The sequence below is a fragment of the Amblyomma maculatum genome, chromosome 4 (genome assembly GCF_055883805.1).
Source record: "Amblyomma maculatum isolate TAMU_Amacu chromosome 4, ASM5588380v1, whole genome shotgun sequence".
Lineage (NCBI taxonomy): Eukaryota > Metazoa > Arthropoda > Arachnida > Ixodida > Ixodidae > Amblyomma > Amblyomma maculatum.
In genome coordinates, this window is record NC_139347.1 from 162,133,620 (window position 1) to 162,153,504 (window position 19,885).

Here is a 19,885-nt window from a genome sequence, read left to right on the forward strand (position 1 = left end):
GAAGGACACAAACACAGAATATAATCTGCCTATTTCCTAAAAACTGACCCCTTTCTATTAGCTTTGAATGCCGCAGTGTATTCGTTCGGTTGCTCCCACGAGCGTGTTTTGCACTCAAGAAATGTTGCACATTGCCGCGAATTCTTACTAACACATTATGAACCAATGCCATTTATACGTAGACGCTAGCGCAAGTCTAAACTGTACCTTCTACCCCGCCGTGGTGGCGCAGTGGTATGAGCGCTCGACTACTGTGTCCAAGAATGCGGGATCTTACCTCGGCGGCGGCCGCCGTTTTCGATTGAGGCAAAAGCAAGGTGCCTGTGGCTGTGTGATGTCAGTGCAAGTTAAAGAACCCCAGGTGGTCGCAACTTCCGGTGCCCTCTGCTACGGCGTCTCTCATAGCTCTTGTTGCTTTGGGACGTTAAACCCTATAAACAAAACTAAACGCAACGATAAATAGTTCCTTCGTTTAGGAAAACTACGTGAATCATCACTCAGCGATTTGAGGATGTTAATAATATTGTTAGAGGGCGGCAAGCAAGATAACAGACCGAACATGACTAATGACGATGACGCAATTTTAATTAAGGCCGGCAGGCCTTGCACGAGCGCTACTGCGCGCCTCACTCACTGACCGCTACTTCTTCCTCCTCCGTCACAAGCTAACCTTTGTCATGTCATCTCAGCATGTGAAAACTAAACAGCACAACACTGAGCAGATGTGCCATAAGCTTGCTAGGTACGCTGTAAAAGCCGGAATGCTAATGAACCGATACGGTGTGTCGCGATGAATGGCAATATGTTTGTCACTATAGCTGCTGAATTTTGCTTTAAGTAGGAGAGGTTAGCTTTATAAACAATTCCCGTCTTCTTTTTTCTAATCTTGTTCCAATAGTATGTCTGTCTGCGGTTGTCGCGATGTGTGAAATATCATTCTTATGCCTGATTTTATACTAGGAGTCTCACAATAACATTTAGTCATAGTGAGGAAGTGGGTAGTCTTTAATAATCAATGGAGCTGGCACAAAGACATATTCAAAGGAGAGGGGTAGTAGAGTCAGGAAGGTCCCCTTACAGTGTCACAAACAGTGAATAAAAACGAATTATTGGCACGCTTGTAATTTAGAGGCCTAACATAAGGTTCTATTTCGGAGGCATTCATAATTGTCGTAAACGAGAGGAAGCATAGAAGCATGCTTTGGCGCACCTGGTCCGCTCCTGAAGTACTCCAATGAAAGAGCGTTGTTGTCATCGTTGACATGAAAGAGTGGACTCAGCAGCCCCACTGTCTTGATGTGTTCGGACTTTTTGGTGTCATCGTTCCACGTTTTCCCCGTTGTTAGGTCCAGGTAGGCGAAGGAAGCCCTCCGACCTGTGTTCCGCCATGTAGAAAACCGAAAAAGGAACACAATCGCAGGACTTGCTGATGAGAACATGGCGCTTACAATTCCAGAAAGGGGGAGGAAACATTCTCAAGTACGCAGAACGATGCTCACGAAGCTCTGTTTTTATTGACCTGCACACAAGATGTGAGCTAAATCATCGCCAAGCACTTAGAAATGTCTTGTTTTTCTTTCAATGGGGTCTGCGGGTAATATGCTTCCGTACCTTATTCGCTAATTACTTGAACGTGCCAAGCACATAAGCGTAACTGCAAATGCGGTGTTCTTTCTAATTCGTTCATTTCAGTGTCCACATGTTAAGCAGGAAGTGTAAACAGACTATTGACCAGAGAAATAAAAAAGTGATGTTGAAAGGGTATCAGATATCTCTGCCATGCCACCGCTGTTGTGGAAGCAAAATTTGGGCATGCTATTGTCCTGCTTTCTGATGTTGGTTCCAGCACATGGGGATGCAGGGATGCGTCCCTTTCTGCAAGCACATACATAGATTTCAATCAGCGAAACCATGTTGCGTCTATGTTTGTTTACTCGCGCAAAATATTCTGCGCACTTTTATGTTGCTTGTTGCGTGTTTTTTATTAAGACACGTGATGATGCCACCTTTAGGTGCTTAATCCCAAAGTTTAGGTGCTACTATAAAAGACAGATTACTGCATGCCCGTCCCAGTGATTATAACAGTTATCCTCGCAGCTGACATGATTGTGGATGATATTTAGGTTGTTTAGTAATTTGCTTAGTGTCGAACGCCACAACACAGATGTAAGTGCGCTTCAAAAGATCCGTTACTCTCACACCTTGACGACTCGGCCAGTCTGGCTGCATTCCTCGCGTCTCAGTTCGGCCTGACCCGACCAGCCACCGGAAGTGGCTTTGGAATTTGTTCACGTAGCCACAGAGGTCATCAATGAAGTCGCATTCTGCAGGATGTGCGCAAGGCTCAGGCCGCAAAACGATGTCGTCCAGGCTCATTGAAAGATTCGGGTCTCCCTCAAGTTTCGCACGAAAAACCACCTGAGATAGGAAAAAGCAAGTCCAAGAGATGTGAGATAAGACCCGAATTAAATGCAGCTTAACATTTCCATGCAATAATATACAGTGTTTAACTGTCATCATATTTTTTGGTATTTTGAAATGCCATGCTGTCCCATTCTTTCCCCATCTAAACAGCTGTATACGAACAGAGTTCAGATTTATTGCAAAAGGCAAAATTGTTATTGTACTCTCATGGACAGAGTAACACCGACCACTTTTCAGTGCTGAACGTCCCCTGAGAAATATTTCCTTTTGCCCTTGCAAGCAATAGAACAGTTTGGACGCGTCTGTCCGAGAGCATAGATACCAGGTGTTTGAGAGAAGCCGGCCACCCTTATAAAAAGAAAGCAGGGTTTTCATGTATTATAAAGATGACTGCTGCTGCGCCCGAATGCCAGTAGAAGCGGACATCACAAAAAGTCAGTGGTGCTAACTAGTCAGCAAGTTAGCATCTTTCCGATAATTATTTTTTATTTAATATAGGTAGGCAACTGAGTACAATTAGAGATTTGTAGCCGGCTATTAATCGTGATCGTATCAGTTTCAATTTCGAAAGTGTAATTTTATTAGGAACATTGGTACAAATAGCTTGGCCATCTCGCGAGAAAAAAAAAAAAGAACTTTCGGAAAACATTAGCTTTGCATAAGTGGCAGGGGTTGTCACTGTTAATCTGATTATTAAGACGAAAGCCTTTTTGTAGGCTCAAGGGTATGCTCATAAAGTATTAGCATGTTCACCCCTTCTAGCGTCCGAACTAATAGAAATAGCAGAAAAAAAAAGATAATTTGCCACCTATAGTAGGAAAACGTTATCTTATAACCCAAGTTCTATGACTGTATAATGAATACTAATTTAGTTAGACCTAAAATGTCAAATTAACTTCGAAATGGCGCGGACGTCGCTATAGCCACAGGGACGTGCAAACATTAGGGATGACAGAATAGCACAAAAAACGTCAAATAGAAGTTAAAATCGGCTGGTTCGTGTCAAATTAGAACAAACGTATAATTAAAACTCAGGAATGCTTGAGATGCCCGAAAAGCTTTTATTTTGGGTTAAAATTTGAAACAGAAGCGGAAAACTAGGGTTGTGATTTCACATCAGCCGGAACTTATATCTTCGGTCAAAATTTGTCAAAATTGGGGAATCGTGAATGATAACATCACAACAGGTGTCGAAGTGGTGTGATTCTTCACAAGAAGAATTAATCAACTCAAAGAAACATAATTACTGTGTAATTAGTAATTTTAATTCAATTTTTAAATATCGATGCAATGGTGATTAGCATGAGACTTCTGGTTGGCCGCTTCGAATTGTGCGGCTCTCGCGCAAGCGCATAACGGGGGGCAAGACTCCTGCTGTGATCCGCGTAGTGTACTTTTACGCTACAAAATAGCCCGAAATAAACAGAAAGCATGGATATTTTCGGCACTTGTAGTCATAATACAAAGAACAATATAAAATTATAAAAATTGCCGAACAATATCGGAAAAACGGATTGGTGTTTGACAAGCAGAGAAAAAAAATATACAAACCCGAAAGCTCAAGCAGCTCAATTTAATAAAACTACGCATCATTTTGTAAAATTGATCTGCACAATCTTCAGCGGCAACATTGGACTCTAGGCTATTCCACTCGGCTATGATTGTGAATATAAACGATTGTACGTAATGCGTTGAGCGGTCTGTTGGGCGTTTAACCTTGTAAGGGGGTTCTCGGTGATTGAAAATGACTGACGGCGACTGGAAAAAGTCATCGTGTAAATGATCCTGGTTATAAAATTTATGAAATAGTAATAGGCGAGAGTGTTTCTTTCGTAGTGATAAGGTATCCAACGTGGCACACTTTTTAGTGTTGTAATGCTGAAGTACGGGGAGGATTCTCAAAAAAAAAAGAATTAAACGTGCAGCACGGCTTGGAGGATTACAATTTTACGTAGGATGTAGACTTGGCTCGAGTCTCAGGTAGGAGATGCGTATTCATTTTTCGGTGGCTCATGCGAATTTATTAACTAGGCTAGGCGCTTCCTTTAGTCTACGTTTGATGATTCTGATCATTCGATGAGCAGGACTCTATAGCTTGGACATAGCTCCATATCAAGGTGACTCAAGATAAATGACCCTTCTCCGTAAGTGTCGGTGGAAATTTAAATTCCCGGATTTTTGAAACTGCAGTGAGACCATGAATGTGTCGAATTTTATTCCTGGTGTCATTGCTCGCGCCGTCATACTAGTGGTTTAATAAAAAATTTTTACCCATCTTGTATTACGGAGTTCGGGAATTAAATTTTTATTGCGATGACTTCAGAGCAGCAGAAAAAGTTTTTCCTGCGGGTAATTGTCACGGATTAGCTGGGAAGGTCGGAGATGACTCAATTTTATGCGACCGGCTCCTTGTCCCTCATTTAGGCCTGCGATGAATTTCATAACGAATATTTTGTTCTTTGTTCAGAAGGACTTCGCATGAGCTGAATGTTGCACAAAACTAGTATAATAGTTCGGCCTTGTCTATTTTTTGTTGGGGTATTGAAACGAGCATTTTTATCTTGAAACAACCTGGGATATCAAGTATTCGCTTCTGCATTTGGCACTATTTTATTTACTCTCCAGCAGCTGGTGGAATGTGAGCGTTTCCTTAAAATTGCCAAGAACCCCCCCCCCCCCCCCCCACCACCACCCTGTACAAGGAATTGGGGGAGGGGGGTGGGGGTCCCGGAAGATATGGCGCCGGGAAAAACGTCCCTACAAGAAAAGGGGCCTCAGAGAAAGGTTCCTAGGAAAAAACGTCTCCAAGGCAGAAAGGAACTCGAGTAAATCTTTCAGGAACTCCTTTCGCCCTAAAATGCGCGTTTGATTGCACTTTTTTTATATCGAGATTAGATTAAATTATTGTTTGAGACGTGGGTCTTCTGCGTCACTGGCATGTTCACAGGAACTGTAGAAGGCTTGGCGAGAAAGCATGGCGAAAAAACGCTACACAACGTGACATCCGCCTATTATTATGAAATGCATGAATCCCCAATCCCTTTATCCCGCGACCGAAGCGCAAGCAAGGCCGATGTTAACGGGTCCGCTGTTGGAGTGCTAGATCAGACCACTATCATGGAGCGCAGATCCTTCCGAGGAAAATCAATCAATACGACTGTTCGACCAGTTCTTTGATGCGCAGAATGATCTAGAGACGCACTTTTCCTCGGGAAGACTTCCTTCGTTGCTACCATTTTTTTTTTGTCACGAGTTCACGGCTTATGTTCCACTTTATGTACCTTTCAAGCCGACGAGTAGAATCGCTATTGAAAACATCGTTGCGGCTTGCAATTACGAAATTACCTCTACGCCTTGTAGTACACACAACTGCAGAACGTAGGAGAAAAACGAAAGGGGTTCAAAAATACAAATAACGTTCAAGCTAAATTCATAAAGGCAGTTGTAAGATTAAAGGCGTAAAAAAAAAAGCGTAATTAACCTCTGAGGAGCCGGGACGAGGCGTAGCGAAAGCTTCACTTTGGTGCACGTTTGACTGCAACCATTTGGGAACATTTTCTCCTACTTCCCAAATGGGTACTTTTATTCGGGAGCTTTGCTTTCGGGAAACTTTTTTGCGGGGACATTTTTACGGGAACCCGTGTATAGGGCGTATGGCGATTTCCCGTCCTTCAGCAGCATTACAACTAAAATTTTGTTACCGACATAGCATCATTATATTGACGTAAACGGAACGCTCGCTGATGACTGAATATTTAGTAGAATCCCCCAAGGTGGAGTAGGTTTGTAATAAGGTAGTATATCTCATTGACATCCACCCAAGCGCAGCCATGCGGCAAAAAAAAAAGGATATAGAGCTTTATCAGAAACTTCGTAGTTAAAGAAAAATTCGTCCTGATCCCGGAATCAAACCCGGGATTACCGCCTTTCCGCGGAAATCGCTCTACCAACTGAGCTAACCACTGCTGTAAGCGGATCATATGGTATACGGCGAGAGCGAAGTGATCAATAACTCGATGTGAGAACGGTGTTGACCTAATATTTAGGGGTACTCCACCAGAACGCGGGGGTTCTGGATGGTTGGGTTATGATCTCTGAAATTAGACACCAGATTTGGCAGCAACTGCGTAATCGCACCATCATTTGGTCATGCGACTGTGGGCATTACGGACATGTTGTGGCTCCACACACTTGAAACCACTAAATTTAGCACACTTTACCTGGCAGCGTATTCCTTACTGTTGGATGATCGTGCGTGTCCAAATTTAATGCCTGTACGAGGGCCGACTTGAAGCTCGTATATCAATAATTTGAAGGGGCGATATCTGTATCAGTTTCTATAAAGGGCATCCTGATAGCGTGTTCGCTGTTCTGCTTTAGGAGCATGCCCGGACAATTGTAACATAAAACAAAAGCCAGAATCTTTTTAGTACATGAAAGGCTTGAGCACTTGTATTTGAATATGCAGGTGAATCAAATGTATTTTATAAGTGTTGGTAACACTATTCCCAGACATATCTGTGTAAGGAAGCGACCGCACCACCTGCGTTGCCGAATCGTGTGAATTATATGGCATGTCACAAGGCCGCCTTAAAAACCTGCTCCTAGAGTTGCGCCCTGGTAAAAATACCGACACCGAATAATCTCTGCTCCATTTTATTTCGTGGCAGATAATGCGTGCCTATCTTCAAATCGTTTACACTATGTCCCTTTTGGAAATGTTTATTGCGTCTATATATTTTTCTGCGTTCGGGCTCTCAAATTTTACTTTTACCTGCCTATTTTTTCCCCAAAGACATTCATTTTTAATTCCTTATTATACGGCCTATAATAATGACCAATAACTTCATTGTTACCAGTTTGCTCGCACTTACCCTTCATGCTGCGCTGCTATTTGTGAAGCGCATGAATCAACCAGTGTGTTCCTTCATTCCGCGCTGTTTTCGTGTTGTTTTGAATGTACAAGGAATGAAAAGAAATGCACGGGACCGTCAATTGGCTATAGCTGACCTCCCCTCAATGCTTCTTGCGGATTGAAGAAAAGTGAGAATAAGATTAAAAAAGGACACGCTGGTAACAACAGCCATCGTCTGCTATTGCGGCGAGGATGACCGCGACGTCGAGATGTGATGCTCCAGCTCTAGGAACCGCCACCACGTTTGAAACGTTCTAGGTTCTTGGTCCCATGAGGAGGGATAGGTGAAGACTATTCCTATTTGATATTGTAAGTCAAAACTAAAAAGACAAAACAAAATATCTGACTTTCCGGTGGGCACTTTAATACCCGTCGTCAGCGCGAAGGCAAACCTAAACGATCTTTAGCAAAATTCAAAAATACGCAAAACTATTATCTCAGGGTATACTTAAATGGCGTCGTAATATAGGCACACGGAAACAGAAAAGAGAGACTCATGAGTGCGGCACACCTTTAGTCCAATTCAGTGGTTCGCACGTACACATCTACTAGTCGTGTTAGCTCGGGTCTCTTTTTTTATACGTAAACGACGTGAAGCCAAGCTCCTTTATGAAAGCCGACCACAAGCGGGAGCAAGAAATGATTGCACAAGAATGCGGAATTGGGCGAGTTGGTGCGTTTGCATTTTAGGAAACGTAGCGCAAATAAGACAAGGAAAAAATAAGGGATACACACACACACACACGCACACACACACACACACACACGCACACGCACACGCACGCACACACACACACACACACACGTACACGCACACACACACACACACACGTACACGCACGTACACGCACACACACACACACACACACACACACACGCGCGCGCGCGCGTGTGTGTATCCCTTATTTTGTCCTTGTCTTCTTTGCGCTACGTTTCCCAAAAGCATGAAATAAACCGCTCTCACTGCACCTCGTAACTTACGGCTTCGGCAGTGCCCTTTCTCCTTACGAAGATGCAGCTTCACGATGTCACGATAAGGATGACCATAGGTGAGGAACTGACTCAGAGGAATAGAGAAAAACTGCTTTGGCTCATTGAAAGTCTCAAAGTTACCGAAAAATATCAATTACACATAACGGCAACAGTATACATCCCTCAAGAGTTTCAGCAAAATGAATGTGTTGCGGAACTCACTTTGAAGTTCTTCTCTTGAACTATTTCTGTTCGCGCCAGCATCCATTCAGGTCCCGGATAAGGAGGTTTCTTCCAAACAACCTCACTTTTTTCATTTACCAGAACTTCAGCCTGCGAGGGGAAAATTGGACAAAGCCAAAAACGAAAGCATTGCAACGAATGATGCTAAAACCTTTTTGTGAAAAGATACTACCCGATCAGGAAATGATCTCTCCTAACTTTTTTTCTAGTTAATCTAATTAGTTACGCAAACTTTCAGAATAATATGGACAAATAACTAATTCGTACATTTTTATAAGGTTTAACTGCGGAGGAAAGTGGAACAGCACGGTCAAAGCAGACTGGTAAAGATGGTTGGAACACATAGCCAACATGAAGGAAGAATTGAAGAAGTAAGTGCCTGTTGGGTCCCTATTCTCTCTCGACAGTGTTCTCTGCGCTCTTGTTAGACATGCACTGCGAGCATAAGATATAATTAATATCAAAGTAATCGTCAACGATAGAACAACTACCATATCAAAAAGGGGTAGATGCCCGGTGTCCGCACGTTTGCCTGGTTATAGAATGCAGACATTTTTACTACGGCAACTTACTGCCTGCAGAAGGACATGCCTTCATGACGCATATGAGTAATGTATATATGCTGACGTTTTTGCAAAGCCTGCATTGCACCAGAAATATAGGAAAATAAAAATTTATTTACTAACTTGTGGTTCCATTAAAGAATCTGCGATTGAGCATTTTTCAGAAGAAAACAAAAGCCGTGAGCAAACGATATAATGTACAGCCTGAATAGAGTACAAGAATGCATACTGGCTTAAATTTAAAGCGAAACACATCGGTTCTCAACTGCACAAAGTTTAGAATTCCGCGCAAAGGCTTTGCATAAGTCATTTATTTTCATCCTAAAACTATCCCATGCTTCGTAGCCCGTAGGGTCTGCAGGTAAACAAGGACAAATTCCAGCTGCCTATGAATCTCTTACAATGTTGTGGCCTCGTATGAGCAGCTTAATCTCTTTATGACAACACGGATACGTCTCCTCATCAACAGAGGATATCGGTTCACTCATTACGAACTGAAATATTCATGGACTCGGCTTTCCCGGCCAAGTCAAGGCACCATGATAAAGTCAAACATACCAGTCAGTTAGATGTCTTTTTGCTGGGTCGTCTTTTGCTTTGCGCTCTTTTTTTCTACTACCTTAAAATCCAAAGTCTCAGCCATTGACCAGCCCAGCACCGCAATTTGAGGTTACAAAATACGGGCTGCGGAATATGACAACAAACTAAGGCCAGTTAAGAAGTATGCGTGTTTTCAGGAAAGATTCTGTAACTGAAGTGGCCGAAACCGCCTTTAAGCAATTACACAACCTACTAGCAGCTAAAAAGGAGCCTTCACCTCCGGCCTGGAGAACCGGCTTGTAAGGACGATATGACAAGATAACATTAACTATAAAGATAACATTATGTGAGCCGGTAACTTAGCGTTTGACACGACTGACAAAAACTCAGAAGTAAATGTTTCATATCAGGTATGTATCGCGTATTCTGAATTTTTAAACTATACGTGACAACAAAACACTGAAGGTGCCACAGCAGCGGCAAGTTTGTTATACCCTATTGCAAAACTCACCTGAAGTTGAGAACCAGTGATCTCTGCAGATTGGTACCAGAACTCCAAGCATTTGGGCTGACTTTGACCTTGCCATACTGGGCTCGTCAATTCAGCTCCATCGCCTAGAGTGGAACGCCCTGTAGCTGTCATGACGTAAGCTGAAATTGCAAACGAGAGAAAACATATTCTTTTCAGGTTCTCTACGCGTATTCCTACAGTTTTAAAACTTCTAAGATGACTAGAATTCGACACCTGACAGCAGCGCCTTTCTCTCCGAACAGTTTGGTAACCTGTGCTGGTTGGACGCAAGAACCAAATAGTCGACCTTTCGAGATTTTCTCAGATAATAATTAATGTATTTAAAAATCAATCAATAAATCAATATTTATTTTGATGAACACAGGATCAACTATATGGTCTTGGTTCTGCAGCATACTTAAAAATAAACAGATAGGCCTGTCGTCAGGGGTGCGCCACTCATCAGGATTGTGGTATCGGTAGCGCGGCGCGTAGGTGTTGCAGGGTGTAGCGGTGGCGACCATGGGAGGGACGGAGCTCGAACTGTGTTGTTCTACGGTGTGGCTACAGGGGACGCCCAAGTTGGCAACCTCTTGACGAACGACGGCTTGAATGAGGGATATCGTCGCTAGGTTGCTGTCCGAGGAGGGCGGGTTGGATGCAGCAGGGGCGAGCGCCTCTAGTTCACGACGCACAATGCGTGTCACATTTTCAGTGTTGGAAGGTTGCCTTAGGGTCGGCAGATCCTCGCACATGGAGGTAGGGGCAGTGTTGGGGAGCCGATCGAAGCGATGTGCAATGCGTCTGTGTTTGGCCTGCTCGAAATGTCGACAAACCTGCAAAATGGAGTCAACCGTAGTGCAGTCCCGACAGAGTAGAAGATTGAAGGCATCGTCGGCTATGCCTTTCAGGATGTGCCCCACCTTATCAGGTTCTGGCATGTCTTTATCCACTTTTCGGCAGAGGGCCAGAACGTCTTGTATATACGTAATATAAGGCTCGGTAGATGTCTGGGCACGTTTGGCGAGGTCCCTCTTAGCGGCGAGTTGACGGCCAACCGGTTTTCCGAACAGGTCACGGAGTTTTTGTTTGCAAATATCCCAGGAGGGTATTTCTGCTTCATGCGTTTCGAACCAAACGCGTGCCGTGCCAGTAAGGTAGAAGATGACATTGGCCAGCATCAGCGTGGCGTCCCACCTGTTGTGCTGGCTAACACGCTCATAAAGCGAAAGCCAGTCCTCGACGTCGACCTCATCTGTACCGCAGAATGAGCCAGGGTCACGGGGGTGGGCTACGACGACAGTTGGGGTTGCGGAGGTAGATGGAGCCGCGTCGGTTGTCATCGTGACGGTTCCGAGGTGACGGCCACTGCGGAGATCCAGCGTCAGATTGTGTCGAACCCGCGACCTCCACCAAGATGTTACGGGGATGCACTTAATGTAACAGCACTGCGATGGGCTGAACTCGGCGCTGAGACTTCAGTAGCCGTGCAGTGTCCACTCTGTGTGCGTCGTCCTCTTTCTCAACGCTTTGTCGTCGTCGTCTTCGTCAGTGAGCACATCACTTTGGTACCGCGTTTCCAGGTAACAATATACACGCAAGAAGACAAAACGGAAACAACACATGCAGGTGAATTTAGATAAAATAATCACTCAGAGAATGAAAACAATGCGGACGATGTGTTGTAAAACATTAAAGCAAGACGAATACAAAACAAAAAAGAGCAAAATGCAGTCAAATGCAAAAAAATAATAGAAAGCGATACAAATGGTCGGATGCTATTATACAGTTTTAAGGTTAAAATATAAATAGAAACAGGTTAAAAACATTCTAGAGAATACAGTCAAAATTAAACAGGAAGAAAAGCACAATGAAGTAAATACAAATGGCTGGAAAGAGGAAGTAGTATATTTGATAGAAAGGACTGTTCAGAATAGGGCAAAATTAAAGACAGCAAGTTTCCAACAATATCAGTGTGAGAACAAATAGGATTAAACCGCCTCTGCATTCTGTCCAGATGCGAGTGGGGAATACAGAAGAAGAGAAACTTGAAATGGTCTCAATTCCCTCATGCTCTTCATCGTAACTCGTACTATAGATGCACTCAAGGATCTCATAGCACATAATGCAACCATGAGGGACATCGTAGAAAAACATGATGTCGGCCCTGGCATGACGGCAGTTAAGAAAGGGAAGATGCGGCGACTTACTCCGTGCGGAGTGAGAGCTGCAAGTTGTGCAGCAAAACACGTTGTTGAAATATTTGTAAAAACTTAGGCTGTACTCTGTAGACTTTGTCACAGTTCCATTTGAAAGTACCGTTCCAAACAACAGACGCATAGTCTAAGAGCGGCAAGCACATGGACAAGTACAGCTTTAAGAAAGGAAGTGGGCTACGGAACTCTCTGGAAAGCCTGTGAATGAATCCAAGTGTGCGCATAACTCGCACATCAATGCGTTTAGTATGAGAGAAGCTTGATGTATGGTCGATACGTACACCGAGGTCATTAATTTTATCAACCATGGACAACATCACAGACATCACAGGATAAGGGTAAACAAGGCTATTCTTTTTACGAGTAAATGAGACAACATTAGTTTTGGAAGAATTGACACTAAGCAAATTTTTCGTCAACCAATCAATGCAGATATGTCCAATTGCAAAGACAATAAATCGTGTGAAGAGCGTGTTACCTTGAATAATTATATCATCAGCATAACGAAAAGTTCTGGAGCACAGAGGAAACGTAATTAATAAAACTGAGATCGGAAGCGGTAAGAATAGTGAACCTAAAGGAAGAACACTGGTTGCAGGGTGAACGAAGGAGGTCTTTTCATTAACACTGGCAAAGCAGAAGCGATCAAGGAGATAACTACTCAGGGGGCTACAATACGGACTATGATTCCAGAAAAGAGAAGCTTTCCGACAAGTAATCACTGAGTAACAACGTCGGAAGCTTTGCGCAAATCACAGTACATAGTGTCAACATGACCTCTCTGTTGGGCTGAATGCTTTCGTACTTTGGTGTTGCTTAATCAAACCTTTCATCCACTTAGATTATTTGGTGGTATTCTCTCTTACTATCCTACCGCCTGTTTATACCGCACACTCGATAATGATATCTCTGAAGTTATCGTTCATTGTATCTTCATTAAGGTCGTCTTGTTCAGCTGAAGGTGAGTATCTATTCAGTGAAGAGATCTGAAATTCTCCCATCCCTCTCACCGCTAATTCTTTGAGTACTTCATTCTTACGAGGCTGTTCGTTCCCTCTTCGAATCAATACTAATTTGAGACATTGCCATCATGTGGTCACTGCAAAGCAACCCTTCGGTTATCATACATCCTAAACACCAAGCCTACCGCGGATCACCAGGACTGCCGCACTACGTTATACCATTATCCTTCTTACCAAGAACCGCCACTGATTGGAACCGCCTTCCCGCCTTCTCAGTATCTATTTGTGACAGGAGCAATTTCAAGCTCGCTGTTCGCGATACCTTATAGTTCCTTCCTTATTTTTCTTCGTTCTGCAAATACTGTAACCCCACTCCAATCAAATTTGTTAACGCGTCCTTTTTTTCGCTGGTTTTCACCTTCAACTCTCCACCCCTCCCTTCTGTTGTGCCTATGGACCTTGAAAGTATGTAATAAATAAATAAAAAACTAAATAAAATAGAACACAGTATGAAGTCGACTTCACATTTATTCTGCCCCTTAGAGCTCTTCCATTCCCATTTTCGGCTTTATTTTGCTTAGGAGGGCACTCATTATTCGTAAGTTATTGCGTTCTTAACTATTAGGCCCCCCTGCTATATCTAGAGCCAATACCATAGGCGCCAACTGACTGATCTCCTGCGTGCTTTTTCTCTGCATTAGCCCATCAGTACAGTATGCTGCGTTTTTGCGTTCCCCATTGCCAAATCTACATCCTCGCAGAAGCTTTCTACTGCTGGCCATCGTGACTACATGCAGGCGCGTATACCTGTACTACGTTCAGTTTGTACCACATATTAAGCTTTATTACGATGCATGCTACACTCTCAATAATGCTATAGAATTCATTTACGTTACTTTGCCAGCTATATGCTTATACACAAAGAACCCTGCTCTTAGTTCTCGTGTCTCCGATAAGCGTCGATGACACAATAGATGCCCGCCCTTTAGTTCAGTATTTGCCTCATTTGGCCTCCTAACCTCGCTAAGCCATATGATATCATCTTTTGTGCTAGCCAGTACCTCAAAAAGAACTACTCAACCAGTCACACTAGCTAGGGTTTTAGTTTTAAACGTTGCCTGTACCAGTTTCCAATGGCGGCCAGTCTGGAGCCATAGATTCTTAGCACCTTCCGCAGCGTCAGAACTCTAACCGTCTGAGTAGTCAGCTGCTCCACAGCCACTGGGTACACTAGGCCGATGGGGTATTGGAGTATTCAAAGGAGAATGTGGCCAATTACTGCTAAACCTAGGCATGTATAAATGCGGCGCTAGATCTGCACGCTTTGTGGCAACCCTTAAAATAGGTATGTTTTAGTTGAGGCAGGGAAATTGTGGACTTCATATATTCATCTACAAATGCTGACACGACAAGTACTGCTTGTTAAAAGAAAATATTAACAAGTAATATAACGATCACATTAATAAAATAATCAATAAAAAAAGAAAACATCAACTCTTAAAATACTGCAACAACCTCGTACATTGCAGTTGTCGCTTGTCAGTGCATCTCAGACATATATGAAATGCAATATGAATATTCTAAATAAGATATTCATGTTTTAGACCAACAAATTCGCATTAACGTACTGTTGTAGAGCTGGAAATTGTTTTTTGGATGTAAGAGATATTATTCGCTAGCTCACCTGAATTGGCTGGTCCAGAGCGCCCTTCGACGCGGTCCAGGACCCTTCCTTTTTGTTGCCGCCGCCAGCCTTTCGCCGCAGTCCAAGTACACGTGTCGAACTCAAAGTCGCAGTACCCTGTAGAGGTGGTAGTTTACAGTATGCAGATAAAGTGTTAGGAGTTTTTCTAGGGGTCCACAAGGTATAATTTGCGATCATGGCACCACGCTAAATGGCAGGAACTTGTTAAATGGTTAGCACCATGTGAACAATGCTCACCTTCACCGTCGGTCAAGACGTCGCACGCGCCGGGAGTCAACTTCAGTGGACCCAGTGCCACGTGCGCAGGCCCTCGCATAGAGGGCACGTTTGATACCAAGAAGCTCAGCTGCACGCAGAAAAAAACGCGTAACGTCACATCCTCACATATCAGCCCTTCATATTATAGACATTTAGTTTAAGTGACCGCTTACCGCTTACCGCTACCTTCTACCCCTACAGCGTGTCGTGAGCCGCGCACGCGCTGATTGGCGCCTGCGCGCCGAATTCGCCTGCATGTGAAGGTAACGGGCCGCCATATGTCGCCCTCTGACTGATCTATGCCTGCGTATTACCGGTCGAGTGGTGTGGTAGTGGTAGCGGTAAGTGGTAGCACTGACCGAGGAGAAGGATGAGGAAACAACTATATTTAACGCCCTATTAAGAGTCATGACCCTGGTCTAGGACATTCTCAACGCGCTGACCTAAATGTTTCTATTGTAGAAGGATCGCGAGCTGCCTTTGTCCTCCCTGCCAGCACTCAAGGGTCCACGGAAGCAACGGAACCTATCTATCTGCTTTGGACTCAACTCGGTAGGACTTTGGAGAAACATAACACGTGGCACGCTGTTTTTCCTTCATGCGAATGCTTGTTTAAGTAACTATGACTGATAAAGCGCATTTCACTTGCTAGTCGCATTCTTTTATGAGCGGACGCTCTTCTCACGTTTGGCGACTTCTGTCGGTTTTGCCGGGGCATCAAATTTCTCTCGTCCAAAGCCATCTCAATCATGGTGGTGCACCACTTAATAAATCCAAGGAGGCGTCCGCCCTAAAGTTCGATGTTCGGATTGGTGCTAAATGGTTCGTTGTAGCAATGTACATAAAGCTGCTAGTCTAGCCGGGCTTTAAAATGTGTGACGTAGTCGTACCGACGACCTCTGATCATTACAACCGTAATGGAAGTGTAACGTTCAGCGGCGCGGCGTGGAAAAAAAAATTAAGACGCATGTATCTGTCACACTTCTCGGTGGGCACCTTAACTACGCCGTAAGGGAACGGAGGGAAGTGGGATTCAGACAGGAAAGAGAGAAAGAGGTGCCAAAGTGGAGGGCTCCAAAATAATTTCAACCACCTGGGGATCTGTAACGTGCACTAGCATCGCACAGCATACCGACGCTTTTGCGTTTCGCCCCCCCTCGAAAGGCGGCTGCCTCGCCCGGGATTCAAACCCGGGTACTCTGGTTCAGTAGCCGAGCACCTTAACCCTCGAGCCACCATGGCGTGTATGGCGGGCGAACCAGTAGCAGCAGGCCGACGCGGGTGGTACAGAACGTTGTTTAGTGACGAACATGTTGATACCCGAATTTAAAACCAAAGCAGTGGAATTCATATCTGCTTACCACTCAGCGGGGAATCGCTTCGGACCTCTAATTCTCTTTCAATCTAACGCCGATCGGTGAAGGGCTGAAATTTATGTATTAACACAAACATTTATTTACGCTAAGTTGGGACCTTATGGATGGTGGTAGAGAAGGAAGTAGTGAATAACGATTAGTTGGGTTCGTACGCGTAAAATTGCAATTTTACATCTAACTGCTCTCATTGATATGGAGGGCCATATATGGTCAAAAGTCGCATTTTCCGAGGGAGGTGGGGCATGGAAAGCGGTTCGTATCTGGCAAACCACTGGTCGCAGACATATGCGAGTGGTATCAAACGATTCATCTCAGCGAGATCCTTGGAAATTATATTTTGATGGATAACAGTTTAAGTTCGTGCACTTCAACACTTATCGGCGGTGGCTGCATTTTTTTATGTGGCTCTCCAACGGTTCAAAACAAGTTCATGAGCTATAGTCTAAAGCGGCGGAGCGCTATAAATACAATGAAATGTTTACTCAGCATTCTTCAGCAATGTCCAAAAGAAATACCAGGGGCAAGAACAAAAAAGATGCTATAAAGCAGCCCTAATTGTTGCTTGGTTAACGTTAAGAAAGAAGACCCGAGACAGTGACAATTACGCTTGACTCGTCATTGATTTTACGTCGCCAAATTCTGATTGATCGCCAGGATCGTGCCGTGAGAGCCACATGATCTTTCGTGAGCACTTTATATACACACACCGCTTTCGTGATCCCGACATCAAGCGCAGAATAACAGTAAGTAAAGCATAACAAATAAGCGCAAATTAATATACCAGATATCTGAAACGATATGACTATTATTTCCCTTATTTAAAAAATCAAAGTTTTGGTGGGTTTCAAGCCCACGAAAATTGCGATGCGAGCTATAAGAATAAGCTTGTTACCAAACTACGGCTTGTACGGCTTGAAAGAACAAGTGCAACCAAAAATGTATGTCGTGCAGTCTTCAAAGTAAAGTTCTAGGTTGCTAGTTTATGCTAATGACTATGGATGAAATTAGGGAGGGGCACCAGCCACTGCCTAGCCCTGGCCTTATTGAGGAAGCTAGCTCTGACTTTAATTTTACTTAGTACTTCATGGTCTGTCACGCTGTTGTGCCTTACCAAAAAAGCGCACTTTGTATTTAATAACGACGTAGTACATTAACGACGTAGTACATTAGGATTTATCGCCCTGTTACGCTCACGTATTTGGTTGGTGAATAATAATGCATAGTATCAGCTGTACAAGTAAATCGTGGCGGCTAAATGAACAAATCTTCATATCAGCCACAGACGTATGTACAGATGCTTATAAAATGTAATGGTGAATTGTATTGCCTTTTAAATGGAACACACGTAGACCATCGAAGCATGCACTAAGAGCCGCATATCAGGCGGCTCTTCCTTTAGAGTTTCATTGATGTTCGTTGGCGTTCATTGACGTCGCTGCTGCGTTGGCAGCATGTAAAGCAAAAGAATGTTGTATAATCAGCATAAATTTGTCACATATCTTTGTATGTAACGAAACGTATATGCGTTCTAAGACACTAAACAAAGTAGCCAGCATTATCAAATTGAGATATTCTGAGAACTGCCTGCGGGATATCGAAAATTTATAAAGATGTGGGATATTAGTTCCCCTCATAATAGGTGCTACAAAAAAGATTCAACGGGTTTAAAGGGTGAGTAATCAACTACGACCGCAATTTCTACATCTAAGAAAAGATAAAAAAGAGCAAAACAGCAAAGTTATGCTAATAAAGAGATATATGACCACCTTAAGTCGACTGAATTTATAGGTGTCCTTCGTGGCCTTTCATAAAACCACTGTACATAGTTTACGTTCAGGGTAATAAACAATATGTTCTAAGAAAAATTGCCATGGAGTACTGAACAGCATGTCCTTCTGTTTTGGGGAAGGACGGGAGTTTAAACCATTGCGTGGTACAAGTTTTCAACTTTCCATTTCTTTTTATTTTTTAAATCTTGTGTTGTTTGATATCTCGGCACATTTATTCCATCCCGGGCCGCTCTTTAATCATCCAGGAAGCGGGGCCACCAACACATACAGGAAATTCTGGAATCTCAGCTCCACCCGGTTTCCTACCGGATCAGTCTATACAAAAAACCTCTATAGCGAATTCAGTATGAAATCGGTGCAGGCGTTTTCAACAGGGCTATATTATATCCTAAGCATGCGTGGCTGTTTAGAGCTTTTAGTAATGTATAATGATGAAAACCTCTTTGAAGTAAAAGCGATATGTATGATATACATATTTTCTCCGTTATAAAGACAAAAACGTGTTCTCATATACATAGATAATAATGCAAAAAAATACTCATCTCGTTGTAGAGGACACGAATAATAAATCTATCATTTTTATTATTAATATTTCTGAATATCAGATGAACTATGAACGGTAGACACGATATAGTCTGAATGAACAAATTGGTGCGCAAATATCTTCAGCGATATTTGCTTCATCTTTTTGGGGATCCGCGCTATATGCCTACAGGAAACGGTAAACGTCGATAGATAACAACCTTCTTAACATCGCTACCCATGCAGTTTGACCTGGACACATACTGCGTGAAACTAAGGCGAGGTATATTTGAAAGCTGATACCCTTTGGAAGTCCTGTCATTGAAATCTGTATATAAAAATTATTTGCGAAGTGCGCCTAGAAAAGACATGTCAACCGTTTTAAGAAGCAAATCTCTCTTTCTAGTTTCCCGCACGAACTCAACACTTCGCAGATAAGTCACTAATGAATTTATCCTCAAGACATGTGTTAAAGGGGTGAGTTAGGCGTGTTGGTGCATATTTTCCAGAAAAGCCAGAGCAAAAACAGAGGAGGACAAAGACGACGCATCTTTCAAGCCGTAACGCTAAATGTTGTCTTTTCTGCTCCTCAAAAGCTGTCCAAGCTTTGCAGGATAACTGATCCGGAGGTAACGCAGAAGCGCGGCTGTGGCAGAAACACAGGTGGGCGTTTGATGAATGTACTGAGAAAATTTCATTAATTTGTGGAAAAAGGTGTTGGGCAAACTGGGAGATGCGTAAACGAGAGGTTACGAGAGCAAGTCAGGAAAGTTAAAAAGTACGCGCGAAGGAAATGCTTTTGAAGGTTTTCTCGCTAATAATTGTCTTACCTGCCAAGATTGTTCACCTGCACTTGATAACACCTTCGTAACCAGAAAGAGCAAAGAA

General features: G+C 43.3%; 1 protein-coding gene across 1 annotated transcript in view; it reads right to left on the bottom strand.

Moving 5' to 3' along the window:
• Positions 1-19,885, bottom strand: part of LOC146193380 (MAM and LDL-receptor class A domain-containing protein 1-like) — a 205,173-nt gene that overhangs the window by 137,754 nt on the left and 47,534 nt on the right. The window contains exons 15-20 of the mRNA XM_084600534.1: positions 15,289-15,397; positions 15,031-15,147; positions 10,169-10,308; positions 8,534-8,644; positions 2,202-2,418; positions 1,211-1,375 (exon numbers count right to left, since the gene is read on the bottom strand). Of these exons, the coding sequence (XP_084456660.1) occupies positions 1,211-1,375; positions 2,202-2,418; positions 8,534-8,644; positions 10,169-10,308; positions 15,031-15,147; positions 15,289-15,397 (859 nt within the window). The remainder of the gene's footprint in view (positions 1-1,210; positions 1,376-2,201; positions 2,419-8,533; positions 8,645-10,168; positions 10,309-15,030; positions 15,148-15,288; positions 15,398-19,885) is intronic.